We start from the raw sequence: 25,722 nt of genomic DNA on the forward strand, positions 1-25,722 counted from the left end.
ATCTCAGTTCAGTTCAACAGACCTTTTTTGACTGCCAGCTGTATGCCAGGCAGTGGGTAAAGCAAAAAACTGACACACAGACAGCTACAAACAAGGAAACCAGGACAGAGCTCAGGTCCTACAGCCTGGGAAAATATAGCTGGCAAGTGGAAGTAATGCCTAAACATCTGGGATTTGCTCCAAAAAACATGAAATACTGCCTTCAAGTACCAAGACTAATTCCATTGGCTCAGCATATGAGTTTTGAGCCCTGCAAGTGACTGTGGCTAAAACAAGAGGAGTGTCAGAAAACAGTGGCAGGGATTTTGAGCTTTCTTATAAAGTATTTCAGCCCTGCCTATTCATATGAAAACAGTTTGTCCTTCTTTCGTGATCTATGGCAGTTCATTAAATAAGGTTTGCTAGGACATCTGAAGCAACATTTTAGGAGGCTTTCTTTTGTGTTATCACATATACTTGAAATATAGCACAAAAAACAAATCCACAAGTCATACTTCTTCCTAACTCAGACTTACCTCTCTCTCTCAAAGTGGTCCTTAGTCAGTGAGGTTTGATTGTAGGTAGACTTTGAAAATCCTATTTTTCATTTTGAAGATCACTGCATTAAAGGATGAACATTTGTTGGAGACCCTGCAATTACCCAAGACAGACAAAGCAGTGTTCTGAACAGAGAGATTTGAAAAAGCATGTGGGTGTTTTCAAGAGCCATCTAATTCATTACTAGTGACAGTTATACAAAGTGGAAGCAGAATACTTTCTATCATGAAGAGGAGGAATATGGAATGTAGGGGAGGAGAGAGTGCAATAGGCATCTGACATCCAAAATTGGTCACTTGGGAAAATTAACTGCTTGCCGTGGGCCACAAATAAATGATTCATTCTTCAGTGGACTAAAATTAGTTTTGAAACATTTGAAGTCCTACTTGATAAATTCCCCCTTCAGATACCCTGTCACCTGGAAGCTTTGTGAGGACATCTCTGTCAAAGAGTTCCCTATAGCCAGGTATACATGCTCAATGCTACCTACTCACATATTATTGCTCAATACTAATACCAAAGAAAGTTCTGTTACTTTTGGCTTTGTTCATTTTCCCTAATTCTAAATAATTTCTACACTCTCTTCAAACCATACTGTATCTAGGACATAGTTGCCTAAGGACAACTGAACCTTTAATTTGTCAAGGTCTCAGAGCAAGGATGAGCAGATTTGAAGCTTCCCCTAACTTTTCATTGCAAGATTTATTCATCTTCTCCCGGGAAATCCTTTTCAAATCAAAGACCTACAACTTGTCAGACACTGTGTTTGGTGCTTTCACATAATGATAACAACCTTTGTGTAGGTGAACTACGCACTGTTCTAACATTCATTATTTCAACTAATCCACAAACCAATGCAGGTGGCATTATCCCATTTTGCAGATGAGGAAACTCAAGCTCAGCAGGGTTTAACTACTTGTCAAAAGTCACAGTATCAGTGGTAGAACCATCTTTTGAACCTTGTTCTTGACTCCAAGGCCAACAAGCATTCTTTCCACCACATGACTCACTCAGCCTTTCTAAAATGTCTTATATAGTCGCTATTTCAGTAAACTGAATACCAAACTGAATTTCACCTCTTAAAAATTTAATCGTTGACCATTATTTTAAATATCAGTTACTTTTGTACAATGCTCTCGTGTGTTGTTGAGGTATGTGACCTGCTCTGTGACCCCCGTCTTTTTGGCACTTCTATTTGGGGGCAGTTATAGCTCCATTCATGTTCCACCAGCAGCAATGCCAATAATAACTTGACTAGCTACTGCTTGGTCTCTCTGGGGCCCAATTTGCCCATCTGTAAGAGGAGGGCATTGGACTGATTTCAAGATTCCTTTCCAAACTGAAATTTTCATGAGTTAAAAATTTAACTTTAAAAAAAAAGAACTTAAAAACAGGTAAAGATCATTTCCTTTTGGTTTAACTCCAGTGAGACAAGAAAACATCTAGTTTTCTGGGCTAATTCTCTGGGCTACAAGGAGTTGGTAAGTGAGTTTGGGCTGAATGACTAATAAATCCCCATCATACATTGTGCTCTGTTATATCTCCCCTTCCCAATTATTGAACTTTTAAATTGAATATTTTTCCTGTTATTGTAAGATTTAAACTGGGTCAAATACCTCTTCTCCCCATTGGTCTGTTCCTCTCAGGACCTCCCTCAGAGAACCCTTCAACAGCCCTGCCTACCTTGGCCTCGTATCCTGACTTCCCCCCCACACACACATACCTTAGCTAGGACTAGTTCCCACCTGTAATCCCACACATACTGCAGTTCTCAGAAAAATTCCTTTGCTTCCATCTGTATTTTTCTGTCTCTTTACCTCCGGGCTCCTCGCAGAATTTGCTTCTGCAGAGATTTAGGCAATCCCATCTCAAGCATTTCTCTCCGTCTTCCCTTCTCTGTTGGGGGCTGCTCCGCATAGCCACAGATTCTTCTCCCTATGGCAGAGATATCAACTCCTTAAATTTTCTTCACCATCTGGAAAATATTCCTTGCCTCTCTAGGTTTAAATGGCTTCTTGATTATAAATGTAAAACCAATCTTTTAGACCCTCCTCACAGTGAGGTTTGAAAATAGGCTAAAAACTGATTCCAATACAGTTACACCATTTTACAACTCATGTCCACTAACGAGATGTAAATGGGTTTACATCTGCTTGGCTTGTTCTCTACTTTTTGCTTCCTTTCTGCTAAAATCTATTTGTAATTTCTGAAAGTCGCTTGTTTGAGAACAAAGGTGTTACATAGAGCACAGCGGCTGTGTTTGTTTCTGGCACTCTCCTTGCTGGCATTTGCTCAGAAGTGGTGCTGTCATGCTGAAAATTATGAAAACAGTTTTCTTTTAATATATGCATAAATGTATAGGAAGCAAAGTGTTGCTGTCTTTATTAAGAACATTTGAAAAGCTTAACAATTTTCACCTTTGCTTTATTTTTCTGTTCATTTATGTAAATTAAGACTGACTTTTGGACAGAAAAAAAGAACAACTTCTTAGGCCTCTTAATAAAATAGCTTTTCTACCCTGTGTTCTAGTTTGGTTTTAAAGTTATTTATGTTCTTTAAATTATCCCATTTTCCACAGTGATAATTGCTGCTGGAGTATTTTCCAAGGAAACAGTCTGATAAATAAATCACTCAGGTTGGGTTAGGGGCTACATGCAATATTGAGCTCTTTCCATTAGATGGCGCTCTGGGAATGTGAGATCCATAACTTATTTGTAACCATTTATAACCAGCAGTAAATTAAACTTGTGTGAAATCAAATATTGAGGGAGGGGGTTACTCCTTCTAGGAGTTGCTCTCAAACTCTTGCAACCATTCTAATACCTAAGGGAAGAAGGAAAGTGGTTTTCCTAACAGATTTCTGATCCTAAGTCATCATTAGTATTCAAAATCAGTAATTTGCATTTAAGGAACCTTTTAAAGAAAAGGATTTCTTCTAAATGTGGGAGTTGTGACACTAACATCTTGTGATGTTAGAAAAGTCCCTCTCTGAGTCTCCGTGTTTTCCTCTCCACAATGAGTGTATTAGACAAATTGATCTCCCAAGGGCACTTCCATTTGGAATGGTCTACATTTAAGTTTGCTAATTCCCTTCTACTACACCCTTGCTGTCGCAGCCAGCACAAAATGAAAAGAAAAGATCGCCCATTTTACGCTTGTTTGAATCTATTTCTCTTCTACAAGTGCTGTCTTTGCTTCAACTGTCCCAAGACAAGCATGCCCAGATGTACTGTTTTAATTAGATTCCTTTTCTCTTTATGGCTTTTGCACAGGTTTCTTCACCCCCTCCGTCTCCTCCCCCATCCCCAACCAATCTGCCAGAACAGAGGCATGCTCCCCCCACTTCACTTCACAAATAGAGTTTCCTTGGTATTATAGCAATCATTTTTGTGCTGAATAGATACCAAACTTGTTGGGGAAGGGGAAGATACTACATGAAATGCTTCAAAGTGACACTTTTAGCATCACACACAATATGTCCAGTTAAGAAAATTTAGATTTGGAAAGTAGGAACTTCCTTCTATTTATTTTTCCTCTTCTACTGGCCAGTATTCATTTTCAGAACCATTTCAAAGCTTTAAGAAAGAAGCAGCATTCTGAAGAGAGGACAATTAATCTAATTAGAGATGAATGTTACTAAGCAGACAACTTATTATTAAAATCCCCCATGGCCAACAGTGTTCCCATTCCTGACACTCTGGGCAGTCTGTGGAGAGGAGAATCATGGCTGTGATAGCTTATGCACATGCAAAGCCAGGCATAAACCATGCACAACAGTGGCATAGAGGGAGCAAGTGGAAAAAAAATACTGAATGAATTCATTAATACAAGGCTACGGAGACACTGAACTGAGTCCCTCTGAGGTTGAATTTAAGAATGCATATTGCATAAAATTCTCCAGGGACACATCACATATGTCACACTGCTATGGCCAAAGTTACAATGACATCAAGATTTCAAGTCACCTTTGCTGTTTGTCTAGAGCAGGGGTCCCCAAACTTTTTACACAGGGGGCCAGTTCACGGTCCCTCAGACCGTTGGAGGGCCCAACTATAAAAAAACTATCAACAAATCCTTATGCACACTGCACATATCTTATTTTAAAGTAAAAAAATAAAACGGGAACAAATACAATATTTAAAATAAAGAACAAGTAAATTTAAATCAACAAACTGACCAGTATTTCAATGGGAACTATGCTCCTCTCACTGACCACGAATGAAAGAGGTGCCCCTTCCAGAAGTGCGGCGGGGGGCCGGATAAATGGCCTCAGGGGGCCGCATGCAGCCCGCGGGCCGTAGTTTGGGGACCCCTGGTCTAGAGGCATGGTGATGGTGGAGGTGATAGTGGGTTATTGATTCCCCTACACCTTATTATCTAAGAATGCAAATATTTTATCAAATAGCAATACTGTGGATCTCTGTTTGGGAAAAGAAACTCTATGCACAGGGCTCTACCCAAGGGTTTTTAAAGAGCAAGCCCAGGAATCTGCTTAGAAGGTAAAGAGAGGCATTGCTGCAGGCACTGTTGTAAGTCTTGTAAGGCAAGTATTGTACAAGTAGTTTGCAAATTGTCCGACACAGTGGAGCAGTGTGGTGAGGAAATGTCAAATATTTACTCAACATGGGTTATTTCTAAAAAAGCAACAGTAGCATAGTGGTTAAAAACAGAGGCAGCTGAGATAGACTCAAAAATTTAAACTGTACCTTTGCTACCAAATAGCTGTGTGATCTTGGGAAAGTGACTTCACTTCTCTGTGCCTCAGTTTCTTCATTTGCAAAAAGAAAAAAGACTGATAATAATAGTGTCTATCTCATAAGATTGTTAGAGGATTAAATGAGGTAATGCATGCTTTCCTTTTCCTCAGTGCTTAGAACAGTAATGGGCACAGAGAAAGCACAGAAGACTCACAGCTATTATTGTTATAAATAGCACAAGATGCTCTGGGTGGTATAAAAAGGAACTAATCAAGCCTCAGCCTTCATGTAGATCACAGACAATTTGGGCTGGTACATGGAATATACATAAAAGGAGCATGAATAACTTAGTACCATCTCCATGAAACATTTAGATGCAAGAACAACAGGTCAGGATGCAACAGACTGGTTCAGGGAGATCCTCAATATCCATCAGGAGAGAACTTTAGGCATCTACAGAGAAGGGAAACTAGGACTTGAATAAGTTTTTTGCTTATGATTTGAAAGAGGGTACTACTCATAGCAATGTATATTTATATTCACATCCTCACTGATGCACTGTTCATTTGAAGTAAGCAAGTTGGAGTTACCTCAATGAAGAGTAGAGGCCATAAAGGCTGTGTTTAGCCTAATAAAGTAGAGTTTGTGACCTGATGATATCCGTCTGAGGTTAGAAGGAATTCCAGGGTAACATTGTGTATTTTGGCTCAAATATGTATTGTGTTATACAACACCCATTTAACCTGGTGCACCAGTGATGGCCAGCATAACTCTTATTAAGAAGGGTCTCCCACAGACCCTGAGATATGCATTTGAGTGAGTCCTGCTTTTTTCTTCCCTTTCTTTTCTATTTTGCCTTAAAAAGTTAACTGCTATATAACATTTCACTTACTAAAAATTAAATTATGCCTAACCAGTCAGTGCTTCAGTGGACAGAGTGTTGGCCTGAGATGCTGAGGACCCAGGTTTGAAATCCTGAGGTCCCTGGCTCGAGTGTGAGCTCACCAGCTTGAGTGCAGGGCCGCTGGCTTGAGCGTGCATCAGAGACATGACCGCATGGTCACTGGCTTGAAGCCCAAGGGTCCTGGCTTGAAGTCCTGGCTTGAGCAATGGGTCCCTGACTCAACTGCATCTCCTTGGTCAAGGCACATATGAGAAAGCAATTAATGAACAACTAAGGTGCCACAACTATGAATTGATGCTTCTCATCTCTCTCCCTTCCCTTCTCTCTCTCTCTCTCTCTCTCTCACACACACACAATAAAATATTATAAACATAAAAATGTAAAAGATGTGGAAAAGCATAAAATTTAAGAAAAATAATAAAACTTTCCCAACATTTCCCCCTTATTTCCCAGAAGTAATTGTTATTACCATTTCTTAAAAATGTTCTGTGTATATTTTAACACATATAAAATGTATGAGAGTAATGCATATGTGGACCCATTTTTGATCCAAATGGAACCACACTGTACATCCTTAACCTCTTCTTGTATCTGTTACAATGTATCTTGGACTTGGTTTTATATCAACACATATAGATCTCCTTGGTTCTTTAATGTGTTCATCCTATTCCATCATAACACTCATGACTTTTAAGATTCCATTCTATATTTTGTCTAGCTAAGGAAAAAAGAATAAAAAGGTGAGAAACAGAACAAATATTGTGATTTGGGAGGGAGGTATTGAGACACCACCTAAAAAAGATAGTGTGAGAACTTATTTTTAAAACAGTGCCACTAAATTTTAGCAGCTATCAGCATCAGTTGGGTCAGTATTTTTGGTTATTTCTTAGTGGAGTAAATAAAATAAAAGCAAGTATTAGGTCTTAGCCACAAGCTAGTTCTTCCCAATACTTCTGTAACCAGAAACCATGCTTAATTTACTAGAGTCCTCTGAGGATTTATATAGCACATGGACAGAGCAAAACAGTGTATGCTATTTCAACTTTCAAAAAGTTTGGCAAGCTTTTAAACCCAAAGCTGTTATTTAAAAATTGAGTCACCATGGAATTGGGGACCAGTGTTTAGTCCTGGTTCCTTAAACATGGCTTGGAGATAGGAAACAAAACATAGAGTTAAAGGGACACTTTTCTGAATGGCAGAGAATAATACAGTAGGGCTGCGAGAGAGCAGCTATGGGAAAATTTTATTTAATGTTTATAAATAAGTTGGAAGAGGGAGTATAGTACAAAATTCCTAAGTTGGCAGATGTTTTTGCCCTACTCCAATGAATATAAAAAACTTCAAGAAGATGTTTGTTTCTTAAGAGTGGGCCTAAAAGTGGCCAGCAAGCTTTATGTCAGGGGTAAGGAACCTATGGCTCATGAGCCAGATGTGGGTCTTTTGATGGCTGCATCTGGCTCGCAGACAAATCTTTAATAAGAAAATAATAACGTTAAAAACATAATACATTCTCATGTATTACAATCCATTCATTTCCTACTGCTCATGTTCATGGTTGCGGGTGACTGGAGCCAATCACAGCTGTCCTCTGGGACAACACCACATTTTTATTGGCTAATGCGTAAGGTACACGGGTCGTTGTATGGCTCTCACGGAATTACATTTTAAAATATGTGGCGTTCATGGCTCTCTCAGCCAAAAAGGTTCCCGACCCCTGCTTTATGTGAATAAGTCCAAGAAAGCGTCTCTAGGGAAACATTCCTGAAGGTTATTTCAGAAGATTTATAATGAGCCTTACCTTGTTATCTGTGAATAGGGTCTCTGCTTCAGGCATCAATGAGTGTAAAGAAAGAGGAGTTGGTGGTATCATCAGATGAAGATGATATTTAAACAGATAACATTATGTGAACATAAAAGAGGAAAGTAGTAGTAAGCTGTTTCCAACCAGATATATATAAGAATACTGTTTTACATTTAAAACAGCCTTCAAAAGCAATTGATATTTAAAATGGTTAGTGATTTGTGTAGTCACTAACTTTTAAAGTTAAATAAGATGAATATGTTAAACTACTATTTCAGAAGAAATGCAATTAAAATTTTTCAAAGCGTGTCCTTAACATTTGCAGATACAGTGTATCTTGTAAGGGAAAACCTAACAGAACCAGATCAATATCTTCTGTAGTGGTGAAATTTTCAATAATAAAGAGATAATAACTTCTGCCTTATCAATCTCACAGTATGCTTGAAAAGCCCCAGTGATCTGAGTGGACTGGAACTGCTTTGTAAAGTGCTATACAAAAATACCGTAGTATTATTTTATACATTGCACATCATAATCTGGGATTAGAAATGTAAATTGATTAAATCCCAAGAATTTATGCTTTATAGATATTTATGCAAATGTGAAAAGATTGGCATACAAGAATATTCTTTGCAGCATTGCTTATATTAGAAAAAATATTAGAAATAGCTCAATTGTTTATTAGTAAGGGATTAGGTAAATAATGACAGAGCCATATAAAGGAGTAAAGAATTGAGAACAAGGCATTTTTTTATGTTCTGACATGGAAATATGTCCATGATATGTATTAAGTGATAAAAAGCTTCAAATCAGTATGACTAGTATGATTCTAATCTTGGGTAATTCTACGTTTTAGTATATGCATGTGAAACTCCTAGAAAAGTATATATCAACCTGTTAACCATGCTTCTTTCTTGGAAGGATAGGGTAAAGGGGGAACTTTTACTTGATGCTTTATTTCTGTACTGTTTGAATTGTGTAAACAAAAGGAGTATTATTATTTTTGTAATAACAATATGAATTTGTCCTTAACCTTACTATTCTATTGTAATTGAAAAAAAAGTATAAAATGAGGATAAATTTATGTTACAAATGGCTGGGGAAAACCTTCTGAAAAGAAACCCAGCTCCAAGGCCTGTGGGATATTATGACAGGAGCAATTGGAGAAGAAAGAAGAGGTCAAGAACATGCAAGAGCCTTTCTGCTTTAATCCTTTGAGTAGTACAAACGTTCATGTACGTCCTCGTGCCTCCTGACCATCTAGAGTACAATCGACTTATTTTAAAAATGAGTAAGGCAACATTAAAAAAGGCAAATGTATATTCTTCTTGTTTCCATAAATAGGTTATCAAACAAACGTGATTTTAATTTAATAAAACTATAACTGGAGCTAATTTTATTAAAAAAAAACTCACTCCCAGGGGTCAGCGAGCGTGAAAAAAACTCACTACTCAAAGGGTTAAATAAATAGAAAACACACTCAGAGTTAACGTCTTTCCTGTGTGCTTTCCTGGCCAAGACCCCGGATCTTCTTTAGCATAGCTCTCATCACTCTGCATTGCCATTGGTCCTTACTCTTCTGGACTGTGCACTAGACTGAGAGCATAGTAAAGGCTTTATCTATCTTGTTCATTGTTGTAGCCCCAACACCTAGAAAAAAAAGAATGTTGAATGAAGGTTTATTGGCTGTTAAGTGAGTATTCTTCATTGTGAACAGAAACTCGATGTGGAGTGGTTTACTTTTGCACCATGGGGTCACCCCATAGTTTTTAAAAGGCTGAAGAGACCTGTGGTGGCGCAGTGGATAAAGCGTCGACCTGGAAATGCTGAGGTCACCGGTTCGAAACCCTGGGCTTACCTGGTCAAGGCACATATGGGAGTTGATGCTTCCAGCTCCTCCCCCTTGTGTCTCTCTTCTCTCTCTCTCTCTCTCTCTCTCTCTCTCTCTCTCTCTCTCTCTCTCCTCTCTAAAAAAAATAAATAAAATTAAAAAAAAGAAAAGGAAAAAAAAAAAAAAAAAGGCTGAAGAGAGCTTATGGTCAGCTTGACCATTGGTACCAAATAGTCAGCTTTCACTTTGCTTCAGACTCTCTTGTGACAAACCTTTTCTTCACCTTTATCTCTGCAGATACAGCCAGAAGGCAGCAAGGAATGGAATGAAAAATCAGTTCAATCTCCATGAGCTGAAAATGAAAGGCCCTGAGCCAGTGGTCAGTCAAATTATTGACAAACTGAAGCACATTAACCAGGTATGTAGAACTACATCCAACAAAAATGAATTTGGAAAAAAGTAAGGGATGGATGGTGTCCACTGTCCAAACTATATTCTTCGGTTTTTGGAGTGTCAACCATTGTTCATTTTCTTCAAAGATTCTCTCTGCTAAAAAGAACTTTTGACCCTCCTTTTTATCCTACTTTTAAATCATCAAGATTATATTGTAATATTAGAGAAAGCTTAGAAAATGGAGGGAAAAATATTTCTCAGAATGCCATTACTGCCTCCCAACTGTTTTTATTTCACATGTTCTTTTCTAATATTCAGAAACATCTCATTCAGACTTTCTACATAATTAGAAGTACAAAAGTGATTTATAATTCTTAAAATTAACACTCTATTGGTAATGCTTTTTCATGCTGCCATAAATCATCATATTAATCATTTTTGTGGCCATAAGATTTCTTTAAGTATTCACCATAATCATCCTGCTTTTGTTGCACATTCATATTGCTTCAAATTTTTACCATCACAAATAAAGCTACCTACTCACACATAATGCTTTCTCCTGATCTTAGATCATTTTCTTAAAATACTGGATTTATTGAGTTAAAGGATATGAGTATTTTTATGCATTTTTCTAAATTGCTTTCAAATGAGGATATAGCAGCTTTCACTGCCACCAGCAAAATGCAGGAGGACCAGTGTCACTGTGTCCGGAACAACTTCTTTTTTTTTTTTTTAATAATTTAATTTTTTTAGTGGGGCGACATCAATAAATCAGGATACATATATTCAAAGATAACAAGTCTAGGTTATCTTGTCGTTCAATTATGTTGCATACCCATCACCAAAAGACAGATTGTCCTCTGTCATCTTCTATGTAGTTTTCTTTGTGCCCCTCCCCCTCCCCCTTTCCCTCTTCCTTTTCCCCCTCCCCCCCATAACCACCACACTCTTATCAATGTCTCTTAGTTTCACTTTTATGTCCCACTTACGTATGGAATAATGCAGTTCCTGGTTTTTTCTGATTTACTTATTTCACTTCGTATAATGTTATCAAGATCCTACCACTTTGCTGTAAATGATCCGATGTCATCATTTCTTATGGCTGAGTAGTATTCCATAGTGTATATGTGCCACATCTTCTTTATCCAATCATCTATTGATGGGCTTTTTGGTTGTTTCCATGTCCTGGCCACTGTGAACAATGCTGCAATAAACATGGGGCTGCATGTGTCTTTACGTATCAGTATTTCTGAGTTTTTCGGGTATATACCCAGTAGAGGGATTGCTGGGTCATAAGGTAGTTCTATTTTCAGTTTTTTGAGGAACCGCCATACTTTCTTCCATAATGGTTGTACTACTTTACATTCCCACCAACAGTGCATGAGGGTTCCTTTTTTTCCACAGCTCCTCCAACATTTGCTATTACCTGTCTTGTTAATAATAGCTAATCTAACAGGTGTGAGGTGGTATCTCATTGCAGTTTTGATTTGCATTTCTCTAAAAACTAAAGAAAATGAGCATCTTTTCATATATCTGTTGGCCATTTGTACTTCTTCCTGGGAGAAGTGTCTGTTCATGTCCTCTTTTCATTTTTTTATTGGATTGTTTGTTTGTTTGTTTGTTGTTAAGTTTTATGAGTTCTTTGTATATTTTAGATATTAGGCCCTTATCTGAGCTGTTGTTTGAAAATATCATTTCCCATTTAGTTGGCTGTCTGTTTATTTTGTTATCAGTTTCTCTTGCTGAGCAAAAACTTCTTAGTCTGATGTAGTCCCATTCATTAATTTTTGCCTTCACTTCTCTTGCCTGTGGAGTCAAATTCATAAAATGCTCTTTAAAACCCAGGTCCATGAGTTGAGTACCTATGTCTTCTTCTATGTACTTAATTGTTTCAGGTCTTATGTTTAGATCTTTGATCCATTTTGAGTTAATTTTAGTACAGGGGGACAAACTGTAGTCCAGTTTCATTCTTTTGCATGTGGCTTTCCAGTTTTCCCAGCACCATTTATTGAAGAGGCTTTCTTTTCTCCATTGTGTGTTGTTGGCCCCTTTATCAAAAATTATTTGACTATATATATGTGGTTTTATTTCTGGACTTTCTATTCTGTTCCATTGGTCTGAGTGTCTACTTTTCTGCCAATACCATGCTGTTTTGATTGTCGTGGCCCTATAATAGAGTTTGAACTCAGGTATTGTAATGCCCCCAGCTTCATTCTATTTCTTTAGGATTGCTTTGGCTATTCGGAGTTTTTTATAGTTCCATATAAATCTGATGATTTTTTGCTCTATTTCTTTAAAAAATGTCATTGGAATTTTGATGGGAATTGCATTAAATTTGTATATTGCTTTGGGTAATATGGCAATCTTGATTATGTTTATTCTTCCTAACCAAGAACAAGGTATATTCTTCCATCTCATTATATCTTTTTCGATTTCTCTTAACAATGGTTTATGGTTTTTATTATATAAGTCCTTTACATTCTTTGTTATGTTAATTCCTAAGAATTTTATTTTTTTGTTGCAATTGTGAAGGGGATTATTCTTTTGAGTTTGTTCTCAGTTGTTTCATTGTTGGCATATAGAAAGGCTATTGACTACTGTATGTTAATTTTGTATCCTGCGACCTTACTGTATTGGCTTATTGTTTCTAGTAGTCTTTTTGTGGATTCTTTGGGGTTTTCGATGTATAGGATCATATCATCTGCAAAATGTGATACCTTTACTTATTCTTTTTCGATATGGATGCCTTTTATTTCTATGTCTTGTCTGACTGTTCTGGCTAGAACTTCTATTACCACATTAAATAAGAGTGGAGAGAGTGGACAACCCTGTCTTGTTCCTGATTTAAGGGGGAAAGCCTTCAGTTTAGTGCCATTTAATATGATGTTAGCTGATGGTTTATCATATATGGCCTTTATCATGTTGAGATATTTTCTTTCTATACCCATTTTGTTGAGAGTCTTAAACAGAAAATTGTGTTGTATTTTACCGAAAGCCTTTTCTGCGTCTATTGATAAGATCATGTGGTTTTTGTTCTTTGTTTTGTTGATACGGTGTATTACGTTAACCGTTTTATGTATGTTGAACCATCCTTGAGATTCTGGGATGAATTCCACTTGATCATGATGTATTATTTTTTTAATATGTTGTTGTATTCGATTTGCTAGTATTATGTTTAGTATTTTAGCACCTGTATTCATTAGAGATATTGGTCTGTAGTTTTCTTTTTTTGTGCCATCCTTGCCTGGTTTTGGAATGAGGGTTATGTTGGCCTCATATAATGTGTTTGGAAGTATTGCTTCTTCTTCAATTTTTTGGAAGACTTTGAGTAGAATAGGAACCAAGTCTACTTTGAATGTTTGATAAAATTCGCTGGTATAGCCGTCAGGGCCTAGAATTTTATTTTTGGGGAGGTTTTCAATGGTTTTTTTTATTTCTTCTCTACTAATAGGTCTGTTTAGGCTTTCCGCTTATTCTTGACTCAGTCTAGGAAGGTTGTATTGTTCTAGGAATTTATCCATTTCTTCAAGATTGTTGAATTTAGTGGCATAAAGTTTTTCATAGTATTCTACAATAATTCTTTGTATATCTATGGTGTCCGTGGTGATTTCTCCTCTTTCATTTTGGATTTTGTTTATATGAGTTCTTTCTCTTTTTTCCTTGGTAAGTCTTGCCAAGGGTTTGTCAATTTTGTTGATCTTTTCAAAGAACCAGCTCCTTGTTCTATTAATTTTTTCTATAGTTTTTCTATTCTCTAATTCATTTATTTCTGCTCTGATTTTTATTATCTCCTTTCTTCGGCTGGTTTTGGGTTGTCTTTGTTCTTTTTTTTCTAGTTCATCAAGGTGTGAAGTTAAGTGGTTCACTTGGGCTTTCTCTTGTTTGTTCATATATGCCTGAAGTGATATGAACTTCCCTCTTATCACTGCTTTTGCTGCATCCCATAGATTCTCGTATGTCGTATTGTCATTTTCATTAGTCTGTATATATCTTTTGATCTCTGCACTTATTTCTTCTTTGACCCATTCATTTTGTAAAAGTATGTTGTTTAGTTTCCACATTTTTGTGGGATTTTTTTCCTCTTTTTTGCAGTTGAATTCTAGTTTCAAGGCTTTATGATCAGAAAATAAGCTTGGTACAACTTCGATTTTCCTGAATTTGCTGATGTTGTTTTTGTGGCCCAACATATGGTCAATTCTTGAGAATGATCCATATACACTGGAGAAAAATGTATACTCAATCACTTTGGGATGAAATGTCCTGTAGATGTCTATCATATCCAGGTGCTCTAGTGTTTTGTTTAAGGCCACTATGTCTTTATTGATTCTCTGTTTGGATGACCGATCTACAGCCGTCAGCGGTGTATTGAGGTCTCCAAGTATGATTATATTTTTGTCAGTTTTTGTTTTAAGGTCAATAAGTAGCTGTCTTATATATTTTGGTGCTCCTTGGTTTGGTGCATATATATTAAAATTGTTATGTCTTCTTGATTCAGTGTCCCCTTAGCCATTATGAAATGGCCATTTTTGTCTCTGAGTACTTTTGTTGTCTTGTAGTCAGCATTATCAGATATGAGTATTGCTACGCCTGCTATTTTTTTTTTGGATGTTATTTGCTTGGAGTATTGTTTTCCAGCCTTTCACTTTGAATTTGTTTTTATCCTTGTTACTTAGATGAGTTTCCTGTAGGCAGCATACACTTGGATTTTCTTTTTTAATCCATTCTGCTACTCTGTGCCTCTTTATTGGTGAGCTTAATTTGTTTACATTTAGTGTAATTATTGACACTTGTGAGTTCCTTATTGTCATTTTATAGATTGCTTTCTGTTAGTTTTGTGTCTTGTTTGATCCTTCTCTTTCGTTTTTCTATCTTTTGTTTTTATTTGGTTGTATTCCATACATCTTTCCTCTGTTGCTATCTTTTTTATCTCATGTGATTCTGTGGTGGTTACCTTTAAATAATGAAAAGGGTTCCTAGCCTGTTCTTTGTAGCACACTATTTTGTGAGTACTTTTCCACTCCATCGTCCTTTGCTACTGTTAATCTCCATCCTCTCCCCCCTTTCTTTTTGTTGTTGTCACAGTTTAAATTTGGTTTTATTGTGTTCTTCTTGGAGCTTTTACTTGTGGCTTTGTTTTTTTTTTGTTCTTTGTATCTGATTGGAGAACCTCCTTTAGTAATTTCTGGAGTGGGGGTTTTCTGATGATAAATTCCCTCATCTTTTCTGTATCTGTGAATGTTTTTATTTCTCCTTCATATTTGAAGGATAGCTTTGATGGGTATAGTATTCATGGCTGAAAATTCCTCTCTTTCAGGACTTTAAATATTGGGATCCACTCTCTTCTAGCTTGTAGAGTTTCTGCTGAGAAATCTGATGATAATCTAATGGGCCTTCCTTTATATGTTGTATTCTTCTTTTCCCTGGCTGCCTTGAGAATTTTTTCTTTGCAGTTGGTTTGTGCCAATTTCATTATGATGTGCCTTGGAGTAGGTTTGTTGGGGTTAAGAAAACTCGGAGTTCTGTTTGCTTCTTGAATTTGAGGCTTTAGTTCTTTCCACAGGCTTGGGAAGTTCTCATCTATTATTTGTTTGAGTATGTTCTCCATTCCATTTTCTTTCTCTTCTCCCTCTGATATACCTATTATTCTTATGTTATTCTTTTTGATGGAGTCAGATAATTCTTGTAGGGCTATCTCATTTTTTAAAATTTTTGATTCTCTTTCTTCTTCTCTCTGTTGTGCCTCAAGTTGCTTGTCTTCTATTTCACTAATCCTCTCTTCTATCTGGCCTGTTCTATTAGCTAAGCTTGTTACCTCGTTTTTCAGCTCGTGAATTGAGTTTTTCATCTCTGTTTGATTTGTTTTTATAGTTTCAATTTCCTTGGAAATATATTCTTTGTGTTCATTGAGTTGTTTTCTGAGCTCCCTAAATTGCCTTTCTATATTTTCTTGTATATCTCGGAGGATTTTTAGGATTTCTATCTTGAATTCTCTGTCATTTAGCTTCAAGGTTTCCAATATATTAAATTTTTTCTCCATAGATTTTTCCTCATCTATCTTTGTTTCCTCTCTTTCTTTTGTATTCATGATATTAGATTTTCTCTTCCTTAATGGCATCTGAATGTGGTTTTGTTGATAGTATTAATGAGATTTAATAAAGAATAAAAAGTTAAAAAATAAAAAATCGAAAAAAGTTGTGTTTTTTAAAAAAAACAAATTAATAATGAAATAAAGAAAAATAAAATTAAATAAAAATTTTAAAAAAGGAAATTATTCCCCCCTCCTTTTTTTCCTCTCTTCTCCTCTCCCCTCTTTCTTGAGAAAATCTTGTGGTGAACTGTGTATTATATTGTATTAAATAGAAGAAACAATGCCTGTAATGGCGGGCCTGGATTGGGGAAAAGTAATAAAGCAGCAAAAAAAAGAAAAAGAAAAAAGGGGGGTATGGACCCACAAAAAGCAAATAAGGAAAAAATTTGGATGAAGAATAAAATGATTTGTGTTTAGGTGTTGGTTGACTAATAGTTATGATGAGAGGAAATAGAAACAGGAAAATGGGGGGACAAATTAAAAAATTACTATTGTGTTTAGTGGAACAAGAGCTAGATAAAATGGAAAGCCAGGGATGGGAGCACTGCTAGCGAGTTAAAAAGGTGAAGTAAAAGCCCCCCAAAATGCCACAAACATAAGTTTGAGTCCCAGATAAGATAATTTGTTCGTTATTGAGGTTTGAATGAGAGAAGACTTAAAGGAGAAAGGAAGTAACTAATATAGAAGGAGAAAAGAAAGAAAGAGAGAGAGAGAGAAAAGAGAAAACCACTAAAAGAAAAAAAAAAGAAAGGGGAGAGAGAGAGAGTTAAGGGTTTTTGAGTGCAACCCTCATAGAGAGAAAGGAAGAGGAAAGAAAAAATAATGGGAGATGTAACACTTATGGGTAGTGTATTTCAAGGAGAGGAGAGAGTAAGACTGGCAGAGAATTAAATGACCAAATTGGAGGAGGAAAGAAAAAAAATATCAAGAATGAAGATAAGAGAAACAAATGAACAAATATAATAAAATGGGATAGGGTATAAAGTCTGCGGATTATTCTTGATTTTGGGAGGTTATCTTCTTGCTTTTTCTTTTCTCTCCCTCTTCCTGGTCGGTGACTCTGTACCCCGGGTTCTGTCCCTTTGGCATGCTCAGGTAGAGGTTTGCAGTTGATAAGTCTCTGTGGCGATGTCATGTATTGTGTTTTAGTCTCGTTGGCAGTCGAGGCTCATTAGCATTTATAGGCTCTGACAGTGAGAGAGTCCGTGTTCCTGAAGCCTCCCTTCTATTCTTTTCTTCCTCAGTTAGTAGCCTGATGATCCAGCTATGGGGTTGCTGCTGCCTCTGCCTGGATAGTAAGAGGCTCAAAGAGCTGGCAACTCCCCACTCTATTCCCACTCAGCACAGAGCTCTGGGTAAGGCTCAGTCAGTCAGAGCTGCTAGCATAATCAGGCGGGGCTTCTGCCCATTCAAAGACCTCTGGCTCTGCCACTCTGTCTGGTAACACGGGCAGGCACCCACTCCTGGGGTGCTTGGAGGAAACGCTCGCTATCTGTGTGCGCAGACCAGGATGTCAGGCCGGAAGTCTCGCCCTCTGAGTGAAATCCCCGCCCGCACTGAAAAGTTCCAGCATTGAAATTGGCTCTCGCTCTGTCCCCGTGTGCGGCTTTTTCAAGGCTCTGGGGCGGCCTGAGATTCTGCTTTCAGCCCACACAAAGGCCCCTCACTCTGCCCCTCTGTGGGATAGCACAGGCTCCCACTCCTTAGGTGCTGGGAGGAGTCTCTTGCCCACTCTCCGTACGCGCCAACCAGGATATCAGGCCAGCCACCTCACCCTCTGAGTGAAACCCCGCCTGCATGGAAAAGTTCCAGCGTTGGAATTGGCTCTCGCTCCCTTCCTGTGCGCAGCTCCCTCAGGGCACTGGGGAGGCCCGAGATTCCGCTTTTGGCCCACACAAAGGCCCCTGACTCTGCCTCTCTGTGGGATAACACGAGTGCCCACTCCCGGGGCTTTGGAAGGAATCTCTTGCCCACTATCTGCGTGTGTCGACCAGGAGATCGGGTAAAATGGCTGCCCCGCTTGTCTTTCTTTGTTTGGGTTTGGCGCGAGTGTTAGCTGTATTGCCCGGGTTGTCACAGGAACAGTTTTTCCTCAGCTTGGATCTCCCTGCCACAGCCTGTTTCGGCCGTTTGTACCGCGGCCTGGATCTATTCACCCCCTTTGCCCACCTCAGTTTCTATATTCTCAGTTCCCACTGAAATCCGCCCTGTTTAGGTTAGTGAGGAAGGTGGAGCATTTCTTACTCCCTATTTCCTTCGGGGTTTGGTTATATATTTAACCAATTTTTTGCTCGATCATACCTTCGGGTGTATTGCAAAACATCTGGAGGCTCCAAGGATAGGTTTTTATGTTTCTGGTTGAAGATCTTGTTGAGTTTTGGGGGAGATTTATCGGTATTGCTTCCTACCCTGCCATTACTCTGACGTCCCGGAACAACTTCTGATTCACAGCCATGCAAGGACACCCACAGATTCTCTTGACCTGTACACAGAGTTTTTCCTCTCATAAGAAGTTTAAGGCACAAATAGAAGTTAATTGTACAATATGTTTGTGATTGCTTTGCAGCCACAATAAAAAAAAATGCCACCATATACCAGACTGACAGTGTTTTTGCTCTATGATACATGGGTGGGAGGGCTCTGGCAGCACTGACTTCTATTTGGAGCCTAAGAACTGAATGAAACTAAAATCCTTATGCAAGGATAGAGGTTTCTCTATGAAAACAGAACTGTATGAAAGTAAGTCATTGGCATGAGTTTGTTTTTTAATATGGAGTTTAGCAGTGAAATTTCTGTGGTTCTTAGAAAATATTTAGAAAGGATTTCTAAATAGTGGTATATTTTACTGCAAATGGCATTGTGAAAGTATTTACAATACGCTTGGTGTAGCTCCTCCAGTGTCTAATAAAGTATTCTGCACTTACTGAGAGCTTAATAAATAGTTGTTACTGCTGCTGAGCATGTGATAAGGGAAGTATTTGCATAACCATTTTTTTTTTCTGTAAACTCTCAACCTCACTAAGTTCTATAAAGTCTGGTTAGATATAGTATGATTGTTTTATTTTTTTTACAGTTTTATTTATTGATTTGAGAGAGAAGAGAGGGAGAGAGGGAGAGAATATCAAGTTGTTACCCCACTCACCCATGCCTTGGTTGACTCCTGTGTGTGCCCTGACCAGGGATGGAACCCACAACCTTGATGTACTGGGATGATGCTCTACCCAACCAAGCTACTGAGCTGAGGCAATATAGTACGGTTATTTTAAATTGCATCTCTAAAAGGTTCAGAGCACAATGTAAACCACTGATGGCTGAACTGAGGGCATGGTATGTTTCATCTGGGACAACGGTTGTATTTGTCTTTTAAATTATTTCTAGATTACCTAAAACCAAGTTTTGGGGGGTAGCTCCACTTGATTGCTTAGACGCCAGCATTGGTGAGGCCAAAATGTCACTGTCCATCACTGTGCCCATAACCATAAGTGAAGAGTACTGTCAATCGAGGTATTTGGTGAACAACCTTAAGGAATATCCAGTATGGTTTTAAGCCTGGTGCCAATGAGTTTGAGGGTTCAAAGAAAGTCTGATCTTCTGTTTTCACAGCTTCCTCAGAGGGTTGGTACAAGCATAGAAAGTACTTAAATAAAGATACATACATACATACATACATACATACATACATACATTACATAAAAATAAAGATGGTGGCCCTGGCTGGATAGCTTGATTGGTTAGAGTGTTGTCCTGAAGTGCAGACATTGCCAGTTCGATCTACAGTCAGGGCACATAAGGAATAGCTACATGTTCCTGTCTCTCCTTCTCTCTTTCTCTCTCTCTCTCTCTTCCTCTTTTGCTAAAACCAATCAATACCTTTTTTAAATAAATAAATAAATAAATAAATAAATAAATAAATAAATAAAGGTGATGAAGAGAGAACAGTGATGCTGCTCATCAACTTTGAGGGTTTGCCTAAGGCTAAGGTGGGCTAGGTTAGTGCAGGAAGGACTCCAGAAAGAGGCAGGTGGTAAGATCTGCCATCAACAATGAGTAGATGAAGACAACTAGGGTAGAAGTCGTCATAAAAAACACTAGACAAAGACCTGTAGGTAGACGCTGCCACCCTGGAAAAAGGGAAAGCTACATCAGACATAGGCTTCTATATGATCCAATGGTGACTATAAATATTTACAGCAAGTCCTTTTAGCAAAAACTTAGTAAGTTGTTTGATACTAATTCTGTGCGAGACCATGTGATATCCTGGAAAGAATATGATGTGTAGATTGATGAACCTGAATTTAGTTGTAGACCTTACTAAGTACACAAATCATCCAACCTCTCTGAGCTTTAGTTTTCTCATCTGTAGTATTTAGAGATGTCAAAACAAGGTTATTATAAGGATTAGAAAATATATATAGATTCCAATTATATAAAATTTATATATAATTAAGTACATATTTTATATATTTTACATATGTACACAAATATATACACAAACACATATACACGTGCGTGTGACAGATAAAAAGTGGCAGTTAAGATGATTATAGATGATTATATTCAGGACTTTATAGACAGGACCTGAGTTTGAAAGGGAACAATATTCCAGTACTTTTTTTCAGCTTAAATTTGCTCCCCAAATGTATATGGTTGCAAATCCTTTTGATGCATCTCTTTTTCTCTTTCATATTATTTCCTCCTTTCCCTTTCTTCTAACTTCTTGCTACAAAAGCTTTACAGTTTCATAGGTAGGGAGGTATACATTGTCATAGTAAGTAAGGTCACAGTTTACAATCCCTTCCTCTTACCTCAGTCCATGAATGTGTGTGTGAATATTTTTTATTCTCTTATGGATACCATTAAGCAACCAATTATTTTGCAATAATAGACCAGTTTTACCTGTTTTAAGTTGAGCTGTTAAAATTGGTTGGCTCCAGACACCCACATTGATTTTTTTTTCTCATCAGTGTCACTTTCTATAACCAAAACACATTTTTTTCTCATCTTCAATAAAATTTCTATTTTAGTCATAAAGAAAAATGTTATGATAGTGATGATAATGATAATATGTTTATATTTGTGTACCATTTAACCATGTTTCAAAGGAAATTCATGTTTTAAAAGTCTAGCTGCTTATCTTGGGAAAAATACCCAACCTAGAATTTTATAAGATACAGTACTTTCTTTTTCTTTCTTTCTTTCTTTTCTTTTTTTTTTTTTGACAGAGACAGAATCAGAGAGAGGGATAGATAGGGACAGACAGACAGGAAAGAAAGGAGAGAAATGAGAATCATCAATTTTTTGTTGTTCATTGATTGCTTTCTCATATGTGCCTTGACCGTGGGGCTACAGCAGACCGAGTAACTCCTTGCTGAAACCAGGGACCTTGGGTCAAAGCTGGTGAGCTTTCCTCAAGCCAGATAAGCCCGCGCTCAAGCTGGCGACCTTGGAGTCTTGAACCTGGGTCCTCCGCATCCCAGTTCGACCCTCTATCCACTGCGCCACCACCTAGTCAGGCAAGATACAGTACTTTCCTAGAATCATTCTTTTCAAAAACTCATTGTTACCCTTGGATATTATGTCATCCTCATTGCCCTCTGGGATATAAGTTACAAATAATGTTTGTCCCTTTTTATAGCTAGAGAAACTGAGGCAGAAAGCCATCAAGAGCTATGTGGACATACTGCCAATATATCCAGTGAGTTCTGTTGAAAAGTTTGATCAGTCATCCAGATGTTGTTTCCTATACACTGCCAAATATCTGGATTCACTGAATGCCTGACTAAATTGACCCTAAATTTTAGTAATAGGAAGGTAGAACCAAGTTAACTTGCCCAGGTTCACATGTAAGTGAGTGGTGAATCCAGGAATATAATGTTATTTTTCTAAAGCCCCTTGCTTGGTTCTGTATCTATTAAACTATAGTAGAATTCTTCAACATACATACTTATAAGCATAGAGCTATTGTTCTCTATCGATGCGTGTATGCCCATGTTTGTCCATCCAGATGGATTGCAGTTAAGCCATTTATGAGCACATCCCAAAATAACTCTTCATTTTCTTCCATGGAAATTCTCAGCTGCCTCCTTTCAGGTTATAGTTGCTGTTGATAGCACTGGAAATAACATACTCACTAAGGGAATTAAGTAGCATTATCTCCATATTGACAATCCCATGGTGTAATCTTGAGCACATAGGTTCAGGGTCAAGCCGAGGGCCCCTTTCCTGGGAAGGCCTGCAGGTGTAGAATGTTCCCTCCTCCTCTTTCCAAGCTAGGGTTCATGTGTAACATTCCCACAATTGAAAATGAGGGCCTTTTTATTTATTTTTTTCAGTTTCTAATTTGTGTGAGAATTTATTGTGTTAGAAGAAGGAACTGAACTCTTTAAAGTCCTCAATGTCAGTCCCAGAATTTACAGGACAATATTACTTTTTATTTTTTTATTTTTTTTTATTTTTAATGGGGTGACATCAGTAAATCAAGATACATAAATTCAAAGGTAATATGTCCAGGTTATCTTAAAGTTCAATTATGTTGCATTTTTTTAATTAAAAAAGGGATTTTTGTGTTGTTGTTGTTAATGCTCTGCTCCAAAGTTCTTGCATGGAAAGAAGACCCCACAAAGGCCAAGAGTGTTTATGACACATTCTTACCCCTATGTTACTGTGGGCCATTTGTCCTCTAAACCCTATTTATTATGTTGGTAACATTTTCTCTCTCTTGGAGAGTTAGCTATGAATTTAGTGCTTATTTAACAGCCCTGAAACTACCATAGAAGTTATTGTTTCCAAAGAAAATCTAGCTGTTTATTGTTTTTCTCCAGTTTCAGTTCATGTGTTCAACTAAAATTCTAGAAATTGTTTTACTGCCCATTATAAAGGAAACCAGAGCAGTCAATACCTGCCCATTTGGTGTCAGAGTTTTTCATTCAAATTTGGATAAAGTCTCATCTGTTTAGGATGTTGAAATGTCCTGCTTAATGGTGGGAGAATAGACAAGATGGCCTCTTAAGATTCCTTCCAGTCATGTGATGCCTTGATTTGTGGCTCAAGGTAAGGCTTTAACCCAGCGCTCTCTGTGAATAAGTCTTGTGACTTTATTCTTTCCTCTGCCACTATTTTTAAAACACCCTGTTTCTATGTCACTTCTTTCTACTTTGTAACTTTTCATCTTTTCAAAGATTGTTCCCTTCCCACCAGACTGCCAGCCTGGGCAGATGGAACATAAACTTGCCCTTCCCCCTACGCAATTCTTCTGTTCTTATGCCTTGTTTTCCTTAGGCTGTGAAAACATTAAACTATAAAAAAACACTTTTGCATTTATCACCCCTAAGTTCCCTTCCTCCAGGGCCAGTTTCTATTAGTCATGTGACTCCATATGAATAATAGTAATTCTGCCATACATTTGCATGGCACAATTCAGTTTGTAAAGTTCTTTCATGTTTATTAGAAAAATTGACCCTCGCAATGGCTCTGAGAAGATTTATGGGGGTAAATTTTCTGAAGCAACCATTGGCACTAGAAGTCTAAGTGACCTAAATATAGAAAGTGGTAGAACTAGACCTATGCTCCAGGGCTACTGATTTCAATGTCTGTGCTCTTTCTTTCTGCTTCTAAAAAGACATGGCATACTTTGTTATGATTACCAAAATTCACATGTAAAAGATGTGCAGAAATACAAATAGCAGAAACTGCTTAATTTGTCTAATGATTTCCAAGTCCCTAATATAGTCATTTCTATGATCTAAATGTCTAAAAATCAGCAACAAAGAAAGAACAGCATGTTGTTTATAAAAATCTCAATTGAAGATTAGAAAACTACCACATTGTGGTGTGGAAACTGAGGCACTTTGTCATGGGTTTAAGTTATATATAGCAGACAATCTTTCAATTAGCTATCTCTAATTCATAAAATGATGTTAAATGGTCAAAGAAAAAACTTAAATGTAGAGGAGACTGTAGAATGTCTTCAGTCCATCCCCCTTCATGAACACCTAAAAAGTGTTTTTGAGATTCCTGACAGGCTAATTTGCTATCATGAAAAGATACTAACTTTTGAAATACAAAGTTAATTTTTTAAAATAAGTTAATTATTAAAGTTGTTACCAGTGCCAGAGAAGGACCCAAGACATTCCTTAGTGTGTGATTAAAAAGAAAATCTTTAAACAAATCTCAGGCATGATAGAAAACAGTATGAATAATTTTTTCATAGTCTTCTCACATTAAGCCAGTGAGAGTCTTAAAACATTGCCATAATCTTAATGAGGTAAAATTTCTAAATAAAAAAATAAATTTTTTGAGAGTCAAATTTAAATAAAAGACTGTTTCAAATGGAATTATGTCTCAGTGCCTGTTACATTTCTTCATATATGAATAACATAGCAAAGCTCTAATAATTGCTATTTCCATATAGAGCCAGAATGTGTGTGTATGTGTATGAAAGACAGAGTGTCTACAATGGCATGTAAACAAGAGCCAATGAGCCTAACCAGGCAGTGGCGCAGTGGATAAAGCTTCAAAGTGGGATGCACAGGAACCAGGTTTGAAATCCTGAGGTCACCAGCTTGAGTGCAGGCTCATCAGGCTTGAGCACAAGCTCACCAGTTTGAGTGTGGGGTTGCTGGCTTCAGCGTGGGATCATAGACATGACCCCCTGGTTGCTAGCTTGAGCCCAAAGGTCACTAGCTTCAAACCCAAGGTCACTGGCTTGAGCCCAAAGTCTCTGACTTGAGCAAGGAGTCACTCACTCTGCTGTACCCCCCTGGTCAAGGCACATATGAGAAAGCAATCAATGAACAACCAAGGAGCCGCAATGAAGAATTGATGCTTCTCATCTCTCTCCCTTCCCATCTGTCTGACCCTCTCTGTCCCTCTCTCTGTCTCCTTGTCTTTGTAGCTAAACAAAAGAAACAAAAATCATACCAATGAATGACTTCTGAGTTACAAAAAGACAATGCAGTTGGTCTTTAAATAGCAGACTTAGATTCTGTGGCACTAAAACTTATTTTATGAAATAAAAGGGAAATATCTGATGCATTCCAAAACACATTTATCATTAAAAAAACCTTCTATTATTTTGCTTAATAGCCTGAAAAATAATTACAATGTCTAGTGGCTTTGGGGAGCATGTGTTTTCAATATCTTAATTACTATGTACAGTTTAATAATATTGCACCAAGAAGAATTCCCAAGTATTTAATATTAAATTTCTTGAACTGTTTTCTATATTTAGAATATACAGGATTAAAGATACTTAAATTGGGTCATGAATTTTAGTACTTGCATATGAATAAATTTCTCAAAAATGGAAAATGAGCCAGAGTGGTGAGCAAACATGTGGTAATCTCCTTCATATTTTTTTTAAGTTAGGAGTATTAGAAGTGTTAACTATGGAAAGACAAGTTCTACATATGAAAAGAGAATTCTATTAAACTGTACAGGCTACCAGATTTACAAAATTAGAAATATACTTAC

At 37.4% G+C, this 25,722-nt stretch overlaps 1 protein-coding gene across 1 annotated transcript in view; it reads left to right on the forward strand.

Moving 5' to 3' along the window:
- The window catches only part of GPC3 (glypican 3), a 692,738-nt gene that overhangs the window by 489,887 nt on the left and 177,129 nt on the right, over positions 1–25,722 (forward strand). Inside the window, exon 6 of the mRNA XM_066250036.1 lies at positions 10,068–10,188. Coding sequence (XP_066106133.1) covers positions 10,068–10,188 — 121 coding nt within the window. The remainder of the gene's footprint in view (positions 1–10,067; positions 10,189–25,722) is intronic.

Source organism: Saccopteryx bilineata, chromosome X (assembly GCF_036850765.1).
Source record: "Saccopteryx bilineata isolate mSacBil1 chromosome X, mSacBil1_pri_phased_curated, whole genome shotgun sequence".
In the NCBI taxonomy this organism is placed as follows: Eukaryota; Metazoa; Chordata; class Mammalia; order Chiroptera; family Emballonuridae; genus Saccopteryx; species Saccopteryx bilineata.